The sequence below is a fragment of the Dermacentor albipictus genome, chromosome 1 (genome assembly GCF_038994185.2).
Source record: "Dermacentor albipictus isolate Rhodes 1998 colony chromosome 1, USDA_Dalb.pri_finalv2, whole genome shotgun sequence".
NCBI lineage: Eukaryota > Metazoa > Arthropoda > Arachnida > Ixodida > Ixodidae > Dermacentor > Dermacentor albipictus.
Window position 1 is genome coordinate 53,170,382 of NC_091821.1, and position 17,781 is coordinate 53,188,162.

The 17,781-nt window shown below is 43.2% G+C and overlaps 1 protein-coding gene across 2 annotated transcripts in view; it reads left to right on the forward strand.

The window, feature by feature from the left end:
• The window catches only part of Nbr (exonuclease mut-7 homolog), a 120,071-nt gene that overhangs the window by 67,353 nt on the left and 34,937 nt on the right, over positions 1-17,781 (forward strand). For both annotated transcript variants that reach the window (XM_065428576.1, XM_065428577.1), the window contains exon 15: positions 14,031-14,185. In XM_065428576.1, the coding sequence (XP_065284648.1) occupies positions 14,031-14,185 (155 nt within the window). The remainder of the gene's footprint in view (positions 1-14,030; positions 14,186-17,781) is intronic.

Genomic DNA, 17,781 nt, shown 5'->3' on the forward strand with positions numbered 1-17,781 from the left:
TTTTGAGCTGACAAGCGCAGAGCATACATTGCGGGATAACCATCGTGTCTGCAAAGTATTATATCACTACATGCTGCAGAAAGATCTGAAATTTCAAACCGAACGACGTTTTTCCTTTTCCTCGCGGCCGCCATGCTCCAAGCCGGAGGATGACGTACTCGCGTCCCTGTGCCTATGTACTAATGTCCGCAGTGTGACGTCACTCGTGGTGACACGTGACTTTGAGAATTATTCAAGGCACCATCTGTTATTTGTGTGGCCTGTTGCTTGAATAGACGAATTGAAGTTTGGATAAATAATCAAACACACAAACGGAATGTCTGCATGATTTTTTATTTACTTTGCACCAAAACAAGAGAGATGTACTTCCACTTCGGCTGCTTGTTCCCACGGTTGTGCGGTCACATGCGCAGGTACCGAAACTATGCCATTTTCTACAATGTTCCAGTGCGTGATCATGCTCTGTGATCTGCTTGTTCTGCCTCAGTATTTGTGTACTACTGAATTACACTGCTAGTCATGTGTCCTTGTGCACAGCGTACAAAATCGTGCGCTGCGTGAAACGATAACAGCTCGCTTGCAACACCGCCAGCAAAAGTGCGCATTGCCGGGGGGGAAAAAAAAAGAAAAAAATGTGAAGGCGGGGCCCGTGACGTATGCGTCACGCGATCCTCGAGGTCCGGCATGGGAGAACGCAGGGAAGGAATTTCGCAAATTTCGTTAGACGAGGCGGGTGGAGAGGGAGTCTCGCTATGCAGCGAAGCCTACCTGCTGAAATCTTGGGTTTGTGGCACTGAAATATTTATCGTCTACTAATGAGCCGAGTTCAAAATTTTTGCGGCAGAACGCTCCCTAGAGGACACCTAACAACTTCCAGCGTATAACCAAAATTTGCTATGGGGCTTGGTGAGGGGCCGTTTAAGGCCCCTCGATTGAGTCAACGCACCCCTCACATAGACGGCGCCCCTGAATTGATCTACTCGAGGGAAATCGGCAGTCGCCATTTTCTATTGCTCTCCTTGTCCTTTCACATTTTCTTTTCTTTATCATCTTTCCTGTCTCCTTATTTCATCTTTTTCCCTATTTTTCGATGGCAAGGGTTAACCTGGTGTAATCTATCCAACCTTGGGTATGTTATATTCGGGTATAGCGACGATGTACAGCTGGCGCATGTCTTTTTAGAGGCATTGTAGCACGTCCCCTTGTTGGGCTCTATGGTGGGCGACTGCCATTGTGCCATAAAAACGTGACCCTTTATATCTTCAACCTCTTTCCCCACGCTGCCTCATCATTCTTTCAAAAAGAGGACAGACCGATGAAATGTTACTTTTCTCAGCCATGTCAAAAAAAACTTTTAGAGATTACATGTGATCTGCGGTGAAAAACCTGACAAGTCTGTAAGAAATCTTTTGCCATTTCTTGTAGCCAAACGCTTAACAGACACAATGGACCAGGCTACAAGATAACCTAGATGGCAAGTGGTGACCTTCTCCTAAAGGTTTGCCACAAGCTTCTTTATGAAGAATTCTCCAAACTTGTGACGTTCAGGGATAACCCTATGACAGTAACATAGCATCGTTCCCTATACACTGTTTGCGGTGTTATTTCTGAGGAAGACCTATGAGATCTGAGTGAAACTGAACTTCTTGAAGGATGGAAAGACCAGGGTGTCATCAACATGCAAAAAATGAAACTAAGATGTAACGACAAAAATGTTCCCACCAAGCACCTCATCTTGACCTTTGCCTCTAGTACACTTCCTGAAACTATCAAAACTGGATACACAAGAATCCGCATAAGGCCCTATATCCCTAATCCTCACCGATGCTTCAACTGTTGGAGATTTGGCCATGGCTTGCAGAGCTGCCGAGGCTGACTAACCAGTGCAAGATGTAGCTCGCAAGATCACCCATACAACAACTGTGCCAACACACCTTACTGTGCAGACTGCCAAAGAGAACATGAAGCATGCTCTGGTCTTGTCCATCCTGGAAAAAGAAAAGGACTCTATTGCATTGAAATTCAAAAAGAACATCTCCTTCAAAGGGGCACAGAAACTCCTCTCCCCATCGCAAGAATCAAGCTATGCCATAGTGGCACGTAAGGGGGGGGGGGGGTGCCACAGCAGCCTTTAAAGTGCAACTCCGGTGATTATTTGACCATGTCAAGGTAATGGAATGTTTAGGTTCCTGAGGCCCCGCTGTCACGCGTCTGATGGAATTGTTTTGCAAATTTTAAAATATTAAATAAGCAAGAAAGCGCAAAACTGAAAATGAAACTTCACCAAGCGGCCGAGCGAACCTCTTGTGTGATGTCACAAGTGTCTCCACTGGGGAAGGTGCGCAAGGCATGCTAGTCTTGCCTGCTGACAGCGAAGAGCAGACGCTCGGCTGAATCGTGACCACGCCAGACCTTCGGATGACAATGTCAGCTGTACCAGCTCTTCAGATCTGTCAAATATTGAGTTACAATTCTGACTAATTCAATAGCCATGAATCACCGTTCGTATTTGACCCGCCACCCATGAGAGCCAGTGCCCATGCTACTTATCCTGCTGCAACATGAAGACCAAGGGTAGCCCTAGCCACTGATTTTATACGTGCTGCTTGCTATTTTAGGTGTTTCACCCCCTCTGAGGGAAGCGCTTCACATGCTCACCGTAAGATGTGGAGCACGACTTTCCGCATTTGTATCCTGCAAGCACCGAACGGTGCATTTGTTTTTATTGGCAGGTACAGCGACCACTCGTCGTTGGCTTGAGATAGGCTCATTGGTGAGATCAATTAATGTCAGAACATATCAAAACAGGCGTATGTAACAGGCATATTTTGTGTATGTAAGCGTCGTTGCATCGCTCTGAATCGTGCTGATATGAGTGACCACACCCTTCGAAAACAGTGAGTGGGAGACTGTAGTACGGGATTGTTGTTATGCTGCCTACTCACCTTTCTTCATATTTTCTTCATACATACAAATATGTTCCGTAAAGTGGACGTAAGTGACCCGCCATGGTTGCTCAGTGGCTATGGTGTTGGGCTGCTGAGCACGAGGTCGCGGGATCGAATCCCGGCCACGGCGGCCGCATTTCGATGGGGGCGAAATACGAAAACACTCGTGTACTTAGATTTAGGTGCACGTTGAAGAACCCCAGGTGGTCGAAATTTCCGGAGCCCTCCATTACGGCGTGTCTCATAATCAGAAAGTGGTTTTGGCACGTAAAACCCCATATATTATTATTATTATTAGTGGACATTGATGAGGACTTTGCACGTATGATCGTTCTTTTAGAGAAGGCATAGTTTTCTCGCAGAAAAGCCGATGCCAGTAGATACATTGTTGGCAGCTGAACGAGGCGGTTGTTTATGCTGCTGTATCGAAGGGACCCACGCTTGCTGCCCATATGAGATACGAGGCAAGTAATGCACCTTGGAAGCTAAATAATGTGTCTGCATGACAATACGTAAAAATACTCCCATGTTCGTAGTTGCATTTAATTTAAAGAAGTGCTGGTGAGTGTGGCGAGCAGCATTCCATCAAAAACGGCAACATACCGATGTCGATACTGCTTTGCGTCGTCGCTTCTTGCTTTTTGTGTGTGCACTGCATGAGATGATGTATAGGTTATTTCTAATCGAAATGGTCAAAACTGAACTACAGAATGAGTTTTGTTCATCCTGATGGTTTAATTAGTTTCAGGTCAGTCGCTCGGATCCACCAGCAGCAGATGCGTGAACTAAGCGACTGTGACGTGTAGGCTTAACCTCAGCTGAACGCGATCGGCATCGGCTCAAACTGTGTGTGCGGATGGTGAGGGCTGAAGTTCGTACAGTGAGTGTAGCCCGCGAGCGGGCATCGAACGCCTCGTTGGAGGTCCTGGGCACATCACATAGTGCATCGGTGTCTCACACGCTGAAGGAAGGGCGCAGTGCTCTTGAATGCACCAGAAAAGACAAACCCCACATAACAGGGCCCATTAAGAGTCCTGTTAGCTAAGCTAAGATTTCCCTCTTGGTCACACTGCACACAACACTTTCAATATGTATACACAAATACTTCAATGGAATGCCAGAGGTCTTCTCCACAATCTTGATGATGTTAATGAACTCTTACATAAACTGAAGTCAAAGGTGCTATGTGTCCAAGAAACACACTTGAAACCTACTTAAACTTTCTACCACAGTCCACAATTTTTTTGCAGACTGCCATGATGCTAATGCCGTGTCGGGTAGTGTAGCAGTCATAGTGGATAAGAATTCAGCATGTCGGGCTTTAGAACTAGGAACGCCTCGTGAGGCAGTGGCAGATTGGGCCCTAATGTTTGGATAATTAAAATCTCTTCTTTATGCATGCTACCTTGTTATTGACTTCGTAGAACAGAACTTCAAGAATTAATAGATGAATTGCCTGAACCTTGCATACTGGTTGATGACTTTAATGCACACAATACTCTTTGGGGAGATACTCGGTGCGACGCAAGAGGCCGGTTAATTAGAACTCGTTTTCTCTTCAGGCACATGCCTGTTAAACAAGAAAAAGCCAACATTTTAAAGCCTTGCGCATAACACACACAGGTTCATAGACCTAAGCGTGACATCCCCGACGGTAGTGCCCCACTTAGACTGGAACATGATTAAGCACCCTTATTGCAGTGAACACTACCCTATCCATCTCGCAACTACAAAGGAACGGGATCCTCCACCATGCGCCCCTCATTGGAAAGTAGCATCTGCAGACTTGGAAAAGTTTAAGCTAATGATCTATATCCCTCAAAACGCCCTGAGTTATATTAGTATAGGTTATGCAGTTGCCTGCTTTACTGCTTTCGTAATTAATGCTGCATTAGAATGTGTTCCACAAAGGAATGGTGCTCTGAAAAAAAGGTGTCTGCCATGGTGGAATGAAGATTGTAGGAATGTATGTAAGAAACAAAATGAAGCTTGGGCTACTATGCGAGTCGTCCATGACGGAAAACCTCATAAACTTTAAACATATCAAGTCACAAGAATGACGAATGAGATGTATCGTGAGAAGAGAAAGCTTGGAAAAGTTTGTCTTGAGTATCAGTTATTATATGCAAGAAACAAAAGTATGGAACAGGTTAAGAAAACTGCTAAAATCAACAATCTCGCTTCCTTTGTTTGGTGGACAATCAAGGTAATAGTCTTGAAGAGTAGTCTGATGCGCTTGGACAACATCTTGAGCATATATCTAGTTCCATACATTAATCTGAAGCTTTCCTGAAGCTTAAGAATTTAGCAAAATGTAAGGCACTAAAGCATAAGTGTAATGGAAATGAATCGTACAGCACTCCCTTTGGTATAGCAGAGTTCTGAGCCTCCTTAGATACCTGTCAGACATCAGCGCTTGGGTCTGATTGAATGATCTACGACGTACTAAAGCACTTTCACCCTGACACGGAGATGCTACTGCTATCCTTAATACAATCTGGGCAACAAGATACATCCCATTGGCATGGAAAGAGGCTATTGCTGTTCCTGTTTTAAAACGGGGGAAAGATCCATCCTCCCTGGCAAGTTACTGGCCTATAGCACTTAACAAGCTGTCTTTCTAAGCTATTTGAAAAGATCATCAACCACTGGCTGCTACATGTCCTCAAGTCAAACCACTTACTGGACCCATATCAATGTGGTTTTAGAGAGTGCCGTTCTACAATTGATTATCTTGTAAGAATTGAGGCACACATTCGTTCAATTTTTTCTCTCCATGTTCCTTGATATGCAGGAGGCTTGTGACACTACCTGGCATTCTTGAATTTTGTGTGCCCTCTCAGAAATCGGTACCCCTGGCAACATGCTTAATGTAATAGAAAGTTACTTATCGCACTGTAAGTTCTGTGTTGTTGGCAATGCTCTATTCAGGTCATTTATCCAAGTAACTGGAGTACCACATGGTGGAGTGCTTAGTTGCACTTTTTTATTGTATGGTCATTCATTCCGTGAAGTATGTTCTATTCCACCTATGTTAATGATGTGCAGATAGGATTTCAAGTCTTGCAATCTCTCTGTCCGTATCAAAGAGGGCAACTGAGAATGGATTTAGGCTAAATCCTCTTCAAAGCTCCTGCGTCCTTTTCTCAAGAAGTAAAGGACTGGTCCCAGATCCTGATAGTGACGCTGCACGGACAGCACCTACATGAGAACACGGAACAGACATTTTTAAGCATTAACTTGTTCTCCACATAATTATATTAAGAACAAATGCCCAAGAACAATGAATGTTCTAAAAAATTTTATGGCATGCAACATGGGGTAGTGATAGGAAGTGCCTCATGAATCAGTACAGAAGTCTCGTATGTACACGCTTAGACTATGGGGTCATGGTATATCAGTCTGCTAGTCCAAGTGCCTTGAAGATACTGAACTCTGTTCATCATCAAGACATCCACTTGGCAACCGGTGCCTTCAGGACAAATCCTGTAGAGAGCCTCTATGTTGAATCGAATGGTTACTTCATCTTCAAAGGTCATATACTAGTTTTATGTATTCTCAAAGCGCATGCCAAAAATGAACATCCCACTTATTCAACCTTAATTAATATGACCAGGGCCATTCCCAGCAGGGGCGTCTGCATCAGCAGGCTTTTGGTGTGTTGACATCATGTACTCAAGCACACGTGGGTTGGACCATTCCACGTCTAACCATGCATGGCTTAGCCGTGTTCGGGGAAAAGGGGATCCTGTGGGTTGAGCCGAAGTAATGGGTTTGGACCTTTACGCCTTTTCGGGTGGAGGCAACACGCCCCTTTGGCCTTGGTTTCACATAGATGGCACCCCCGGACTGAACCACTTGGGGAAAATCGGTAGTTGCCTTTTCCTGTCTCTCTCCCTCCAACCTTCGTCTTTCCCTCACTTTCCATATTTCCTGTCTTCTCCTGGCTTCCCCGTGCTTCCAGTTTTTCCAGGCAGCAAGGGTTAACCTTGTGTGGGATAGCCAACCTTGGTTATAACAGATTTGGTTATAGTGGCTGTGTACAGCTGGCGTTCGCAGGCCACGTTTAAACGCAAAACCTGTCATGTCCCCTTGTAGGGCTCCATAGTGGGCAGCTGGCACTGCTGCCGAAAACTCCATATTACTAATGGCAAGCTGTTTACCCTCAGAAACGAGGGTGCACTGAAGATGTTTTTTCAATTTTTGGCAACAGAAAAACTTCCCCCAATTCCATGTCATCCATTCTGACGAACCTGAAAAGACCATGAGAATGATTTCGCCTTTCTTTGAGTCGAAATGTCCCACCGAAGCTCTTGGCACAAGCTACAGGCATCAAAGATGACTAGTGGAGATCTCCTTTTGGAACTATGCAATACAAAACAACACAAAAAGCTTCCTAACCTAGTGTCATTCAGGGAAATCCCAGTGACAATATCCCTGCACCGAGCTATGAACACCAGCCGTGTTGTTGTTTCCGATGATGACCTAATGGAGCTGACAGAAGCTGAACTGTTGGAAGGCTGGAGCGTGCAAAATGTGATCAATGATAAGCGAATTATGCTAATGCGTGCTGGCAAGGAGATCAAAACAAAGCACCTAATACTTACTTTTGGCACACAAGTCCTGCCCGAGACAATTGAAGCAGGCTATGTAAAGCTATGAGTCGCACCGTTTTTTTCGCATCCTCTTCGGTGCTTCAAATGCCAGCATTTCAGCCGCAGTTCCCAGAACTGCCGAGGCCGACAGACATGTGCTAAATGTAGTGCCCATGACCATGCCTCTGAAACTTGTGTAAGTGCTCTACACTGCGTGAACTGTGGTGGTGAGCATGCTGCATACTCGCAGTTGAATGAATGAGGTTTTATTATTAATAGACAAGATATAGAACAAGGCAATAATATACAGGAGGAGGTCCCGAGGTCAAAGACTGTAATGGGACCTCCTGTACAGTGTATAAGTAAAGATATAAACAACAATTGCAGCAAATAATGTAAAATATTCAAAAGATAACAAACTTAGTATTGTTTTAGGTTTGGCAATACTAAACAAATCAGCTGCAGACATGCTAATAAAAAAGTATAATAATTATTATTACATTAGACTAATTACAGAACTATAACACCATTATGAAAGTAAATGGATAATGAGACCTAACCAAATGAACTTTAATTTGTGTTGCGTAACCAAATATACATTTGGAGGGGAAAAAGATACTTATCTAAGTGGTTGCAGATGATAAAATGTGGTCTTTTAGGTGTCATTTAAATTAAAATGATTTACATGACTTAATAGTCATGTAAATGTAATAGTCATGTAAAGCACCACCTCGATGTGCCTGTCATGGAAAAAAGAAGAAATTGTATTATCTAAGTAAAAGAGAATATCTCATTCAAGGAGGCACGCAGGTGGGTGCCATATCTGCCCAAGGATAGCTTTGCCGAGGTGACTCGCCATGGGGCAGTGACACAACGGCTTCCGGCGACTGTCCGGCCCACACGCAGTGAGCCGCCAGTGACTCCATCCGCCCCCTTAGTGGCTGCAGCCAGCGCTGTTCCACTGCCCCAGCAGAAGGGGCCACCAACCTCCGACATGGTGACCTCAAAGGTCTCGTCTCCCAAGACAAGCGCTCTGAAGCGCATGTCTGAAGACATGAGAGGTGGTGGAAAGAGGCGGTGGACACAACCACCAGCCAGCCGCCGCCAGTGACTAACCACACTAATTCCACACTAACCTTTGTTCCCCACATCCCCACGTAAAGCACCTCAAGGTCAAATGCTTAAAGACAATGAACCTGTTAAAAATTCTAGCACACACAACATGGGACAGTGATAGGAAGTGCTTCTTTAACGTATACAAAAGCCTCGTATGTTTGCATTTGGCCTACGGTGCCCTAATTTACCAGTCTGCTACACTGAGTGCCCTAAAAATGCTCGATCCTGTGCACCATCTAAGCATCTGACTTGCCACAGGAGCCTTCAAAACAAGCCCTGTGCAAAGTACTTTTTCTATGTAGAATCCAATGAGTGGTCACTCCAACTACAAAGGCTGTACACTAGTTTGAAAGTACGCTCAAATGCTGATAATCCTTCTCAGTCAAGTATAAGCGATGTGACGTGCCACTTTTTCCCTCACAGGGGCATCTGCGTCAGCAGGCATTTGGTGTGTTGCGACACCACATCCACGAGCACATGAGGGTTGGACCCTCCCGCATGTAGCAGTGCGTGGCTTAGCCGTGTCTAGGGAAAGGGGGATCCTGGGGGTTGAGCCGATGCTGGGTGTTCGGACCTCTAAGGCCCCGGTGGAGGCAACACACCTCTTGGGCCTCTGCTTCACATAGACGGCACCTCCAGACTGACCCACCTGTAGGAAATCGGAAGCAATCAGAAACCAAGCACCTGATGCTTGTGTTCGGCTCAAGTGTCCTTCCCGAGTCAATCGAGGCCGGGTATATCAAACTTTGTGTTAGGCCATATGTGCCCAATCCTCTCAGATGCTTTAAGTGCCAAAGGTTAGGCAACAGTTCACAGAACTGTCTAGGCCACCAAACTTGTACGAAATGCAGTGCCCATGAACACACCTCTGAATCTAGTGAGCGCACTCCACTGCGTAAACTGTGATGGGGAGCACGCCGCATACTCGTGGTGGTGCCCATACTCGAAAAAAGAAACGGAAATGGTAACAATTAAAGTAAAGGAAAACAAAAGTTTCAAGGAGGCATGCAGGCGAGTATCTTACCCACGCAAGAACACTTCTGTCGATGTGACGTGTCTGGGGGCAGCAACACAATGGCTTCTGGCGGCTGTCTGGCTCACGCGCAAGGAGCCAGCGGTGACCACCCGCAGGCAGCTGCAGCTCGCGCTGCGCTGGCACCTCAGCAGAAGGGCCCATCGACCTTAGGGCTGGTGGCCTCAAAGTGCATGTCTGGCATATCAAGGCCTTCATGTCAAAGACAGCGTTTTCAAGAGCGCGTGTCCAGCATATCATATTGACCACAAATAAAGATGGGGACAGAGGGAGAGAACACATAAACAGCACGGGCGGTAACTTTCAACTGTTTTATTCACGGCAGCCCGTGGGCATATATAGGCAAATAGAACATGCGCAGATCGCAGCAAACAAGAACACTCATCAGCCTAGCGTGGCAACCAATTATTTAAAAAATCTACTTCCGATTGAAACAACCTAATGGAGTTGTCACTAACACAGTCTTGGCCTTTCTTTTTTATGTGATAAGCCTCCATCAGTTCATGTGCAGTCTGGTCATGGCTTCTCCCCAGAATCTGCGCATGATCCATATGCCTATATATGCCCACGGGCTGCCGTGAATAAAACAGTTGAAAGTTACCGCCCGTGCTGTTTATGTGTTCTCTCTCTCTGTCCCCGTCTTTATTTGCGGCCAATATGATATGCAGTAAACACCAACTAGGCCAAAGTGAAGTTCTTCTGACGCGTGTCCAGCGCTTCGCAAGAGGCGATGGACACAACAGCCAGCCAGATGGCGCCACCAGCGCCTAAGGAGTGGCGAGATTCTAGTGATTGGTTCAAAAAGACAAAGCTCGCGTCACAACACGTGGAAAGGGCCTGTGAGCTAATCTGACTCTTAACCCTTTGAGGGTCAATGACATAAATATACGGCGCCGTGAACAAGTCCAAAAATGGTCGATGCCGTATATTTATGGCGCCGTCTGTACATTTAAAAAGCGCGCCAGTTTCAGAACTTTTTCTTTTCTATCGTATGCTGCGACTATGTGGGAGTACAGGGAATTTTTTTTGTGCGCCTCCCTCTCGATTTTTGTTGCATGATTTGTTTTAGAACTAGTTTGCTCCCGTGCATCTGTATACTACCGCTCGCGCATTGGAGTACGCGCGGGCGGGCGGTGGTTTAGGTTTTGTTTCGCGGGCGGTTTTGGCTTCTTTCACTTGCAAAACTGATGGCTATCTTGTTACTAATCGCTCAAAGGGCTACTGCTTGTTTCTCACTCGTTTAATGCTCGCAGTGATGCGCATGCAAAGGATGCAGCCATGTATGTGTTTCCGTTGCTTTTCTTTTTTTTTTGAACACTCAAAATAACTAATTGCCTCTGGTTTGCGATAAGATGAAGATTAGTGGAAATTTGTCACACGTTTTGCTTTTTTGACGGGCACACAACCACACAGTTTTGAGTGCGCGCACCTACACAGTTCGATTACACTATGAACGTAAATATTAGTGTAAGAGCAGGAACAGGTGAGAGTTGCGAAATATTCTCGTGTGCTCATTTTCAAAGCCTTGAACTATGTGTATATAACAATGCATCAAATTTTTAATTCTTATAACTTTATTTTCTTTTTTATTGTTGTTATTCATGAATGAAGAGTACATATATACCAATGCAAAATATTTTTTTCTCACTTTACGGTCACCCTAGAAAAATTACGGCAAATTTTTTTTGAAATAAGTCCCTAAGAATTGGAATCTGCAATAAAGCAAATCAACCCTGGGCGGTTGCATATGGCGAAAAAAATCGACCCTTTAAGGGTTAAGCACACAGCACATACTTTTCTCATTATGGAGACAAATACTGCAATAATTTATTAGAGAACTCATTCATAACCTTGGCAATATTAGATATTAGAGAACTCCTACACAAACATAATCCAATGTTGCTGTGTGTTCAAGAGACGCATCTAAAATACACATTCTTCATCAGTACGGCATCTTCTAAAAAGACTGTGTCGAGGCTAATGCCTCGTGCGGTGGTGTAGCAATCCTTTGACAAGTCTGTAGCTTGTCATGATGTAGCCTTACAGGCACCCCTTGAGGCAGTGTCAGTTCGGGCCATTCTTTTTAATAAATTGGTCACTGTATGCTCCATTTATATACCCCCGAACCACATTCTTGAAAAAAAGCCTTTTATAACCTCATTGATCAGCTTCCCGAGCCTTACGTACTCGTGGGAGACTTTAACGTTCATAACACAATGTGGGGAGACTTGCGGTGCGATGCGAGAGGTCAACTCATTGAAAATTTCCTTTTAACCTCCGGTGCATACCTCTTCCATAAGAAAGAACGTATTATAAACCACATCATAATTCATACTCATCAATAGACCTGTTGATCGGCTCCACTTCTATCTTCCCTGATTTAGAATGGGGTGTAATTAAACATCCATTCAGAAGTGATTACTTCCCAGTAACGCTGAACTTAGTTAACCAACATGACTTCCCTTTGCACATCCCTCAATGGAAACTGGCCTCAGCTGACTGGGAATGTTTTAAGGAATCCAGCTATTTATCACAAGATTTTATGGATAACTTTAATATAGATCATGCTTTTTCATACTTTACCGCTTTTATTATTGACGCCGCTGAAAAGTTCATTCTTCAAACAAGTGGCCAAACAAGTGGCACTCCATTCTAAAGACGGGTCCCCTGGTGGAATGACGTGCTAAGTTACTACTTCAGTTGGCTACTGGTGCCGCTAATAGCGGCTGCGATACTGACTTTTCTAGATGACGCTAGCTGTGTACCATATTTATCATTTCAAATTGCAACCTGGCGCGTTTTTAAAAATCCCCGAATCTAAGCTGACCCTAGAGTTTGGCACATGATTATTTGAAAAATTAAAAATAAAATATCCATCGGCCTAGATTCGAATAAATACAGTAATAATGGAATGTTCTAAGTTTATATGTCATCTACATACAAAGCACATGCCACTAGTTATTGCCATAGTTTTATTGCAAGTATATGTTTTAAGCACTTATACAGTGATGAATTTTAGGCATCTATAAGCCACGATACATCTTAATGTTATTCATCCATCGATCACTCAGTACCATTGCTTGGTGCTCTTTGGCTATATCTGGCCCTTGCGCCACTAAAGGATATGCATCATCATCACCATCATAAATTGATTAGGTTTTGTTTGTTTTTCTTAAATTTCCCAAATTTTTCTTTTGGCAACTTTTACTAGATTTTTCTAGTGATATCCCATCATCTAGAACAGCTATAGTTTTTTTTTTAACATAGAACCCAACTTCTACACTAAATAGTGCTGGGAGCATATTTCTCATTTTCTGCCAATATATTTTTAAAATATCATTTTTTTCTCTTCAAAGTAGCCATTGTACAAGACTGAACTTTCATCTTCTGCAGAGTGACTAATTATGATTTGATTTGAAAACTGCTTCCAGCACTGCATTTACTGGGGTTGAGTTTTGAGCGAGTTGGTATTGCATTCTTGAACTGGTGCAGTGCAACATACAAAGGGAGAAACAAGCCGAGCCGGCCAGATAAAGGAACAGAGCGCTGACTTCCAACTGGTTTATTAGCGAGTTGCACGAAATATATACCTACAAGAAAGCATCAGGACAAGTCGTCGCAACACTTTAGTTTAACCTTGCATGACGAAATTGCACGTTCTGTGACCCACGATGGTGTAGCCTCCCATCGGTGTGACATTTTGTGAAGTGTTGTGATGACTTGTCCTGATGCTTTCTTGTAGGTATATATTTCGTGCAACTCGCTGATAAACCAGTTGGAAGTCAGCGCTCTGTTCCCTTGTCTGGCCGGCTCGGCTTGTTTCTTCCTTTGTATGTTGCGCTGTACCAGTTCTAGAGCGCATTTACTGTATGTTCTAGTATCTACCCATTTAACATTAGCTTTCTGCTAAGCAGTTTTTTCCCTATTGTCTCCACAAACAGTAGTGTGGCAGCTTCATCTATTTTCTGAACTAAATGACATACAAGAAAATTTATTGCACATTTTAAACCAGCATGAAAAACTATAAACAAGAAGCCTGCATTCATGTTTCGGCATAAAATACAGTAAATATCTCAACAGCGCGCGTCCCCCTTTATGCAAAGACATTAAAGTGTTCTTGATGTGCTGGACGGAGTTTTCATTTGTAGAAAGTTCAGCTAGCCAATTAGTAATTAATCACTGTACTAACTCTTCTCTACTTTTTCCATTTTTAGCTTTTATTATCTCTGTTTTCTGTACAAATTTCCATGGTCATAAATAAATGTGAACAAGTTGTTTTAGTTTTCTTTGATGTGAAATTGTGTTAATTTAATACTTGAACCTGTGTTTTCCCAACAGCACTGGATGCCTTCTGCTTGCTTCAAGTCTACGAGGAGCTTTACAAGAGGGCTGATGCTGAAAAATTGAACTTGCGAGATCTTATCGAGGAGGCAAAAGATGGCAAGGGAGGAACTCAGCTGCGCCAAGACAGGTCACGGAAGTACAAATCTCAGGTATACAGGCGAAATGGCCGCAAGGCTAACTCTGGCAAACGCTAGCATTTTCCTCTCGCCTGATACTGCCAGAACTTTACAGCAAGATCATTGCACAGTGTGTCCCTTTGTTTGTCTGTGTTGTTTGTTCCCATTTCAAGAGCATTTACTTTTCTATTTAAGTTGGCATGACTGACCACACCAGACTGGCATGATCAGACATGCAGCTCAGAGCAAAAGGATTTAATAAAGTCCATGTTTGTTGGTATGTGGTCATGTTTCCTACTTTTGCTATGTTGTAATATTTATTTCCAATAGAGAATGTTTAGAGTGCAGTGTGCATATTATGCAAGCTCAGATTTGCACATAACTGGCTGCAATGGGGCTTTCTAAATATTTTGTTGTCTTGCAAGTGCAGTTATGCCTACCTCCCCTTTTCTCATACTAAAAATTGACAATGGCAGCCTAACAACTTTTACGGGCTGTGTTGTATGCTGCCATGAATGAGAAGCTGGACCTTTTCACTTTTTTTTTCGACACTTGGCTAATAGAACAAAGTGCCACTGATGAGTACAAATAGGAAAATGTTTTTGGGGGTTCCCGTCATTGAATTGTAGAAAAATCCGAGTACTAGCAGTGCTTTCTGCATCAAATCTTAGCTCAACTAGGATGATTAGGTAGTGAAGGAACATGCTCTTTTTCTGTTGTCAATGTTGAGTTTGAGTTCTTTCTTAAATATATTGTATGTATATATCCTGTATGTTAGGATATTGGCACCCTAAGGGTAGATGGTGGCAACTGGTTTGCTTCTGCAAGATCATAGTCGTAACATGCAGCATTGCATTTTTTTTGTGAACGCCTTATGTGGCTGAGTGGAACTGATGTAATTAGTAGTATGTTCACTTCAAAGACAAAGGGTGCACAAAAATTGCTGTGATGTGGTCACTAAGCACCAATAAAGAGTATGGCTGTATGGTATGCATTATCTCGAACAGTTAGGTAGTAGGTCTTTTGGTTGTAACATTCATTATACTATGCTTGTGTTAGGAATCCTGCCATTGTGCGCACTTCATTACAAGTTGCCATGTCTTATTTGTGCATATATTGCTCTTGCACTTGGTGCATCATTAGTAATTATTCTTCATGAGTTATTTCTTGAGTCTGAAAAATCAGCCTTGCACTAATCTGCAAATTTTTTAAACATCAGTATGGACCAGTCCCTTGAAGATTGCTTAGCTTGAACACTGTTCATTCATGCAACTGTCAGAGGGCTTTAGTTTTCACTGGCGAACTTGACAGAAATAAAAAGGAATTATCGGTACAACCAATATCCCTGCAGCTAAAAGTATTCTTAGCTCATTTGCCCATCTGCTATATATATATTGCCAGGGTTCATTTTATGGACACATCTCGTTCAGTATTTTGTTCGCAGTGATAATGTGAGATCCTGTGCACAGCTTAAGAGCAGCATGCATTTCTAGTTACAGTGCTGTTTGTGAACACCATTCTTGCAGTCTTTGGCTGCTTTTATGCACTTCATACTGATTGTACAAATATTCATGCCATCAGCATCCTTAAGAGGTAAACTCACCAGAGTTCCTCTGTCCTGACTCAAGTTGGCCACGCAACTAAGGAAGGCTTAATTGCTTTGTTGTTTTTTGCTAATCTGTGCAATTGTATGAGCTTTTTTAGCACATATTATTGCATTATAGCTGCATAGTGTCACGTACATAACCCTGGGTGTCATTGCACGATGACTGAAGTCAATCTGGCATGCATTTGGGTACAGAAGAGATGCATTGGCAATGCTTGCAATGGTAAAAGTCGCAATGTCACATGATTATGACTCCTAAGGGCTTGAATGCCAAATGACGCCTTGTTACTGCCATGTCTTGCAGTGAAAAATTTGTATGCACTGTGAATTTGCGTGTGCCACAGCAGTGCGCTTTCCACTTCCGCACAAGGCATCAGCTTCCAAAGCATAGACAACACAGCAAGATGCACAGTATATGCATGCAGGGGACCAAACTTAGCTGGAACACATGACCGTGTGGCTTGCGTTTTGCCTGCAACAGCTGCTGGCACTTGTGGAAGCATTGCCAATTCATTGTGCAGACACAAAGGGTGTGCTGCTTACATTATTATGTACTTTAGAACTGGATGTTGCCTGACATACAGCAGAGGGATTTTGGTACCATGTGCAACTCATTCTGCTCAACTTTTTTGTTACCATCTCTTGAGAATTCATTTGTTTTGTGTGTGTCCATTATAGATGAATGGAGGCATATTGACGTTGGTGTGTGTGTGTGCATATTTTCCTTTTCTGCAGGTTAGGCAGTGCCTGACTCTGCAGTAGGCAGTACTGCTCTTCATGCTCATTGCGTCTGCACACTGCATTGACTGTGCTTCCGCAAGTGTCTATAGCTGGTGCTGTACAGAGAGCTGGCTACGTGCATACACATTCTCGCTGAGTTTGGTCTGGCCTGTATGTGGCTACATGTGTTTTTGGCCATAGCTTCCACATGATTTTGTGCCTCTTACCACTTAATATTAGGTTTGAACCTAAAAACTAAAAGCAGTGACATTATGATAATGGTAGACTAGTCTGCGATTCCCTTGGTTTTGTAAGCATTCCCCTGTTAATTTTGCTCTTTGTTCCACGTAAACACATTTTCTTTTTACTGATATGATAGTGCTGCCAAAAAGCTTGTATTATAATGCTGGAGCTCTTCAGGATCTTTGAACTAGAACTGTAGACAACTTTGACTGGATATCACATCAATTTGCTGTTATATTGTTGTTGCTTTGATTAAGAAGATTGGTACAACAGTGCTGCAGTGGAATGTGGGCCTTGCAAACATGTTATGTAGCACTGAGCTGATATATTTCAATGGCACCTATTGATGCTTACAAGTCCTCTACTCCTCATTGTGTTTAGAAAGACATTGTTATATATATGGCTGACTCTTTTTCTGACACTGGTCAAATGTGTTTTGCCTAGCTGGATGTATTGAACTGCTAGCAGATGCCAGCGACTATTTTACCATGGTAGTTCCTTGCCTATAACAAATATGACCAGTAATATGTTTGCAGTTACAGAAGGTCATTTATAGTCTCCACTTCAGCTGGAATTATTGAGATTAGTAGGACTTATAAAATTGTTGCTATTGGGAAACACATATTAATACAGAACATTCTTATCACTGCTATTAGCAAAATTCTTGTGCTATATAAGGTCGCTGAAAGGCCATATGAGTTGCATGCACACATCACTGAAGTGCATGTTCGGTGTTTAAGGGGCTGGTAACAAATTCCTGAGAGAGCTGCAAATTAGCTCTACAGACATGTTCCATTGACTTGCGCACTGTTTGTGAGAAAACCTAGTCTTGGCTTGGTTTGAGAGCAGAAAGCCAACATTTGGCAGTGTCTGCAGAACATTTTCATCTTGGGGGTATTTTGTGGCAGCTTTTTCAGTCTGTTACTAGGTATAAATTATTTACAGAAAGCTTAAACCTATCAATTGCAGTTTTTGCACGTGCAATTTTTTTAGCATGTATTTGCAGTTAATTCTGATGACAGTATTAGACATGCACACATATTTTGTATTGCAAGTGGGT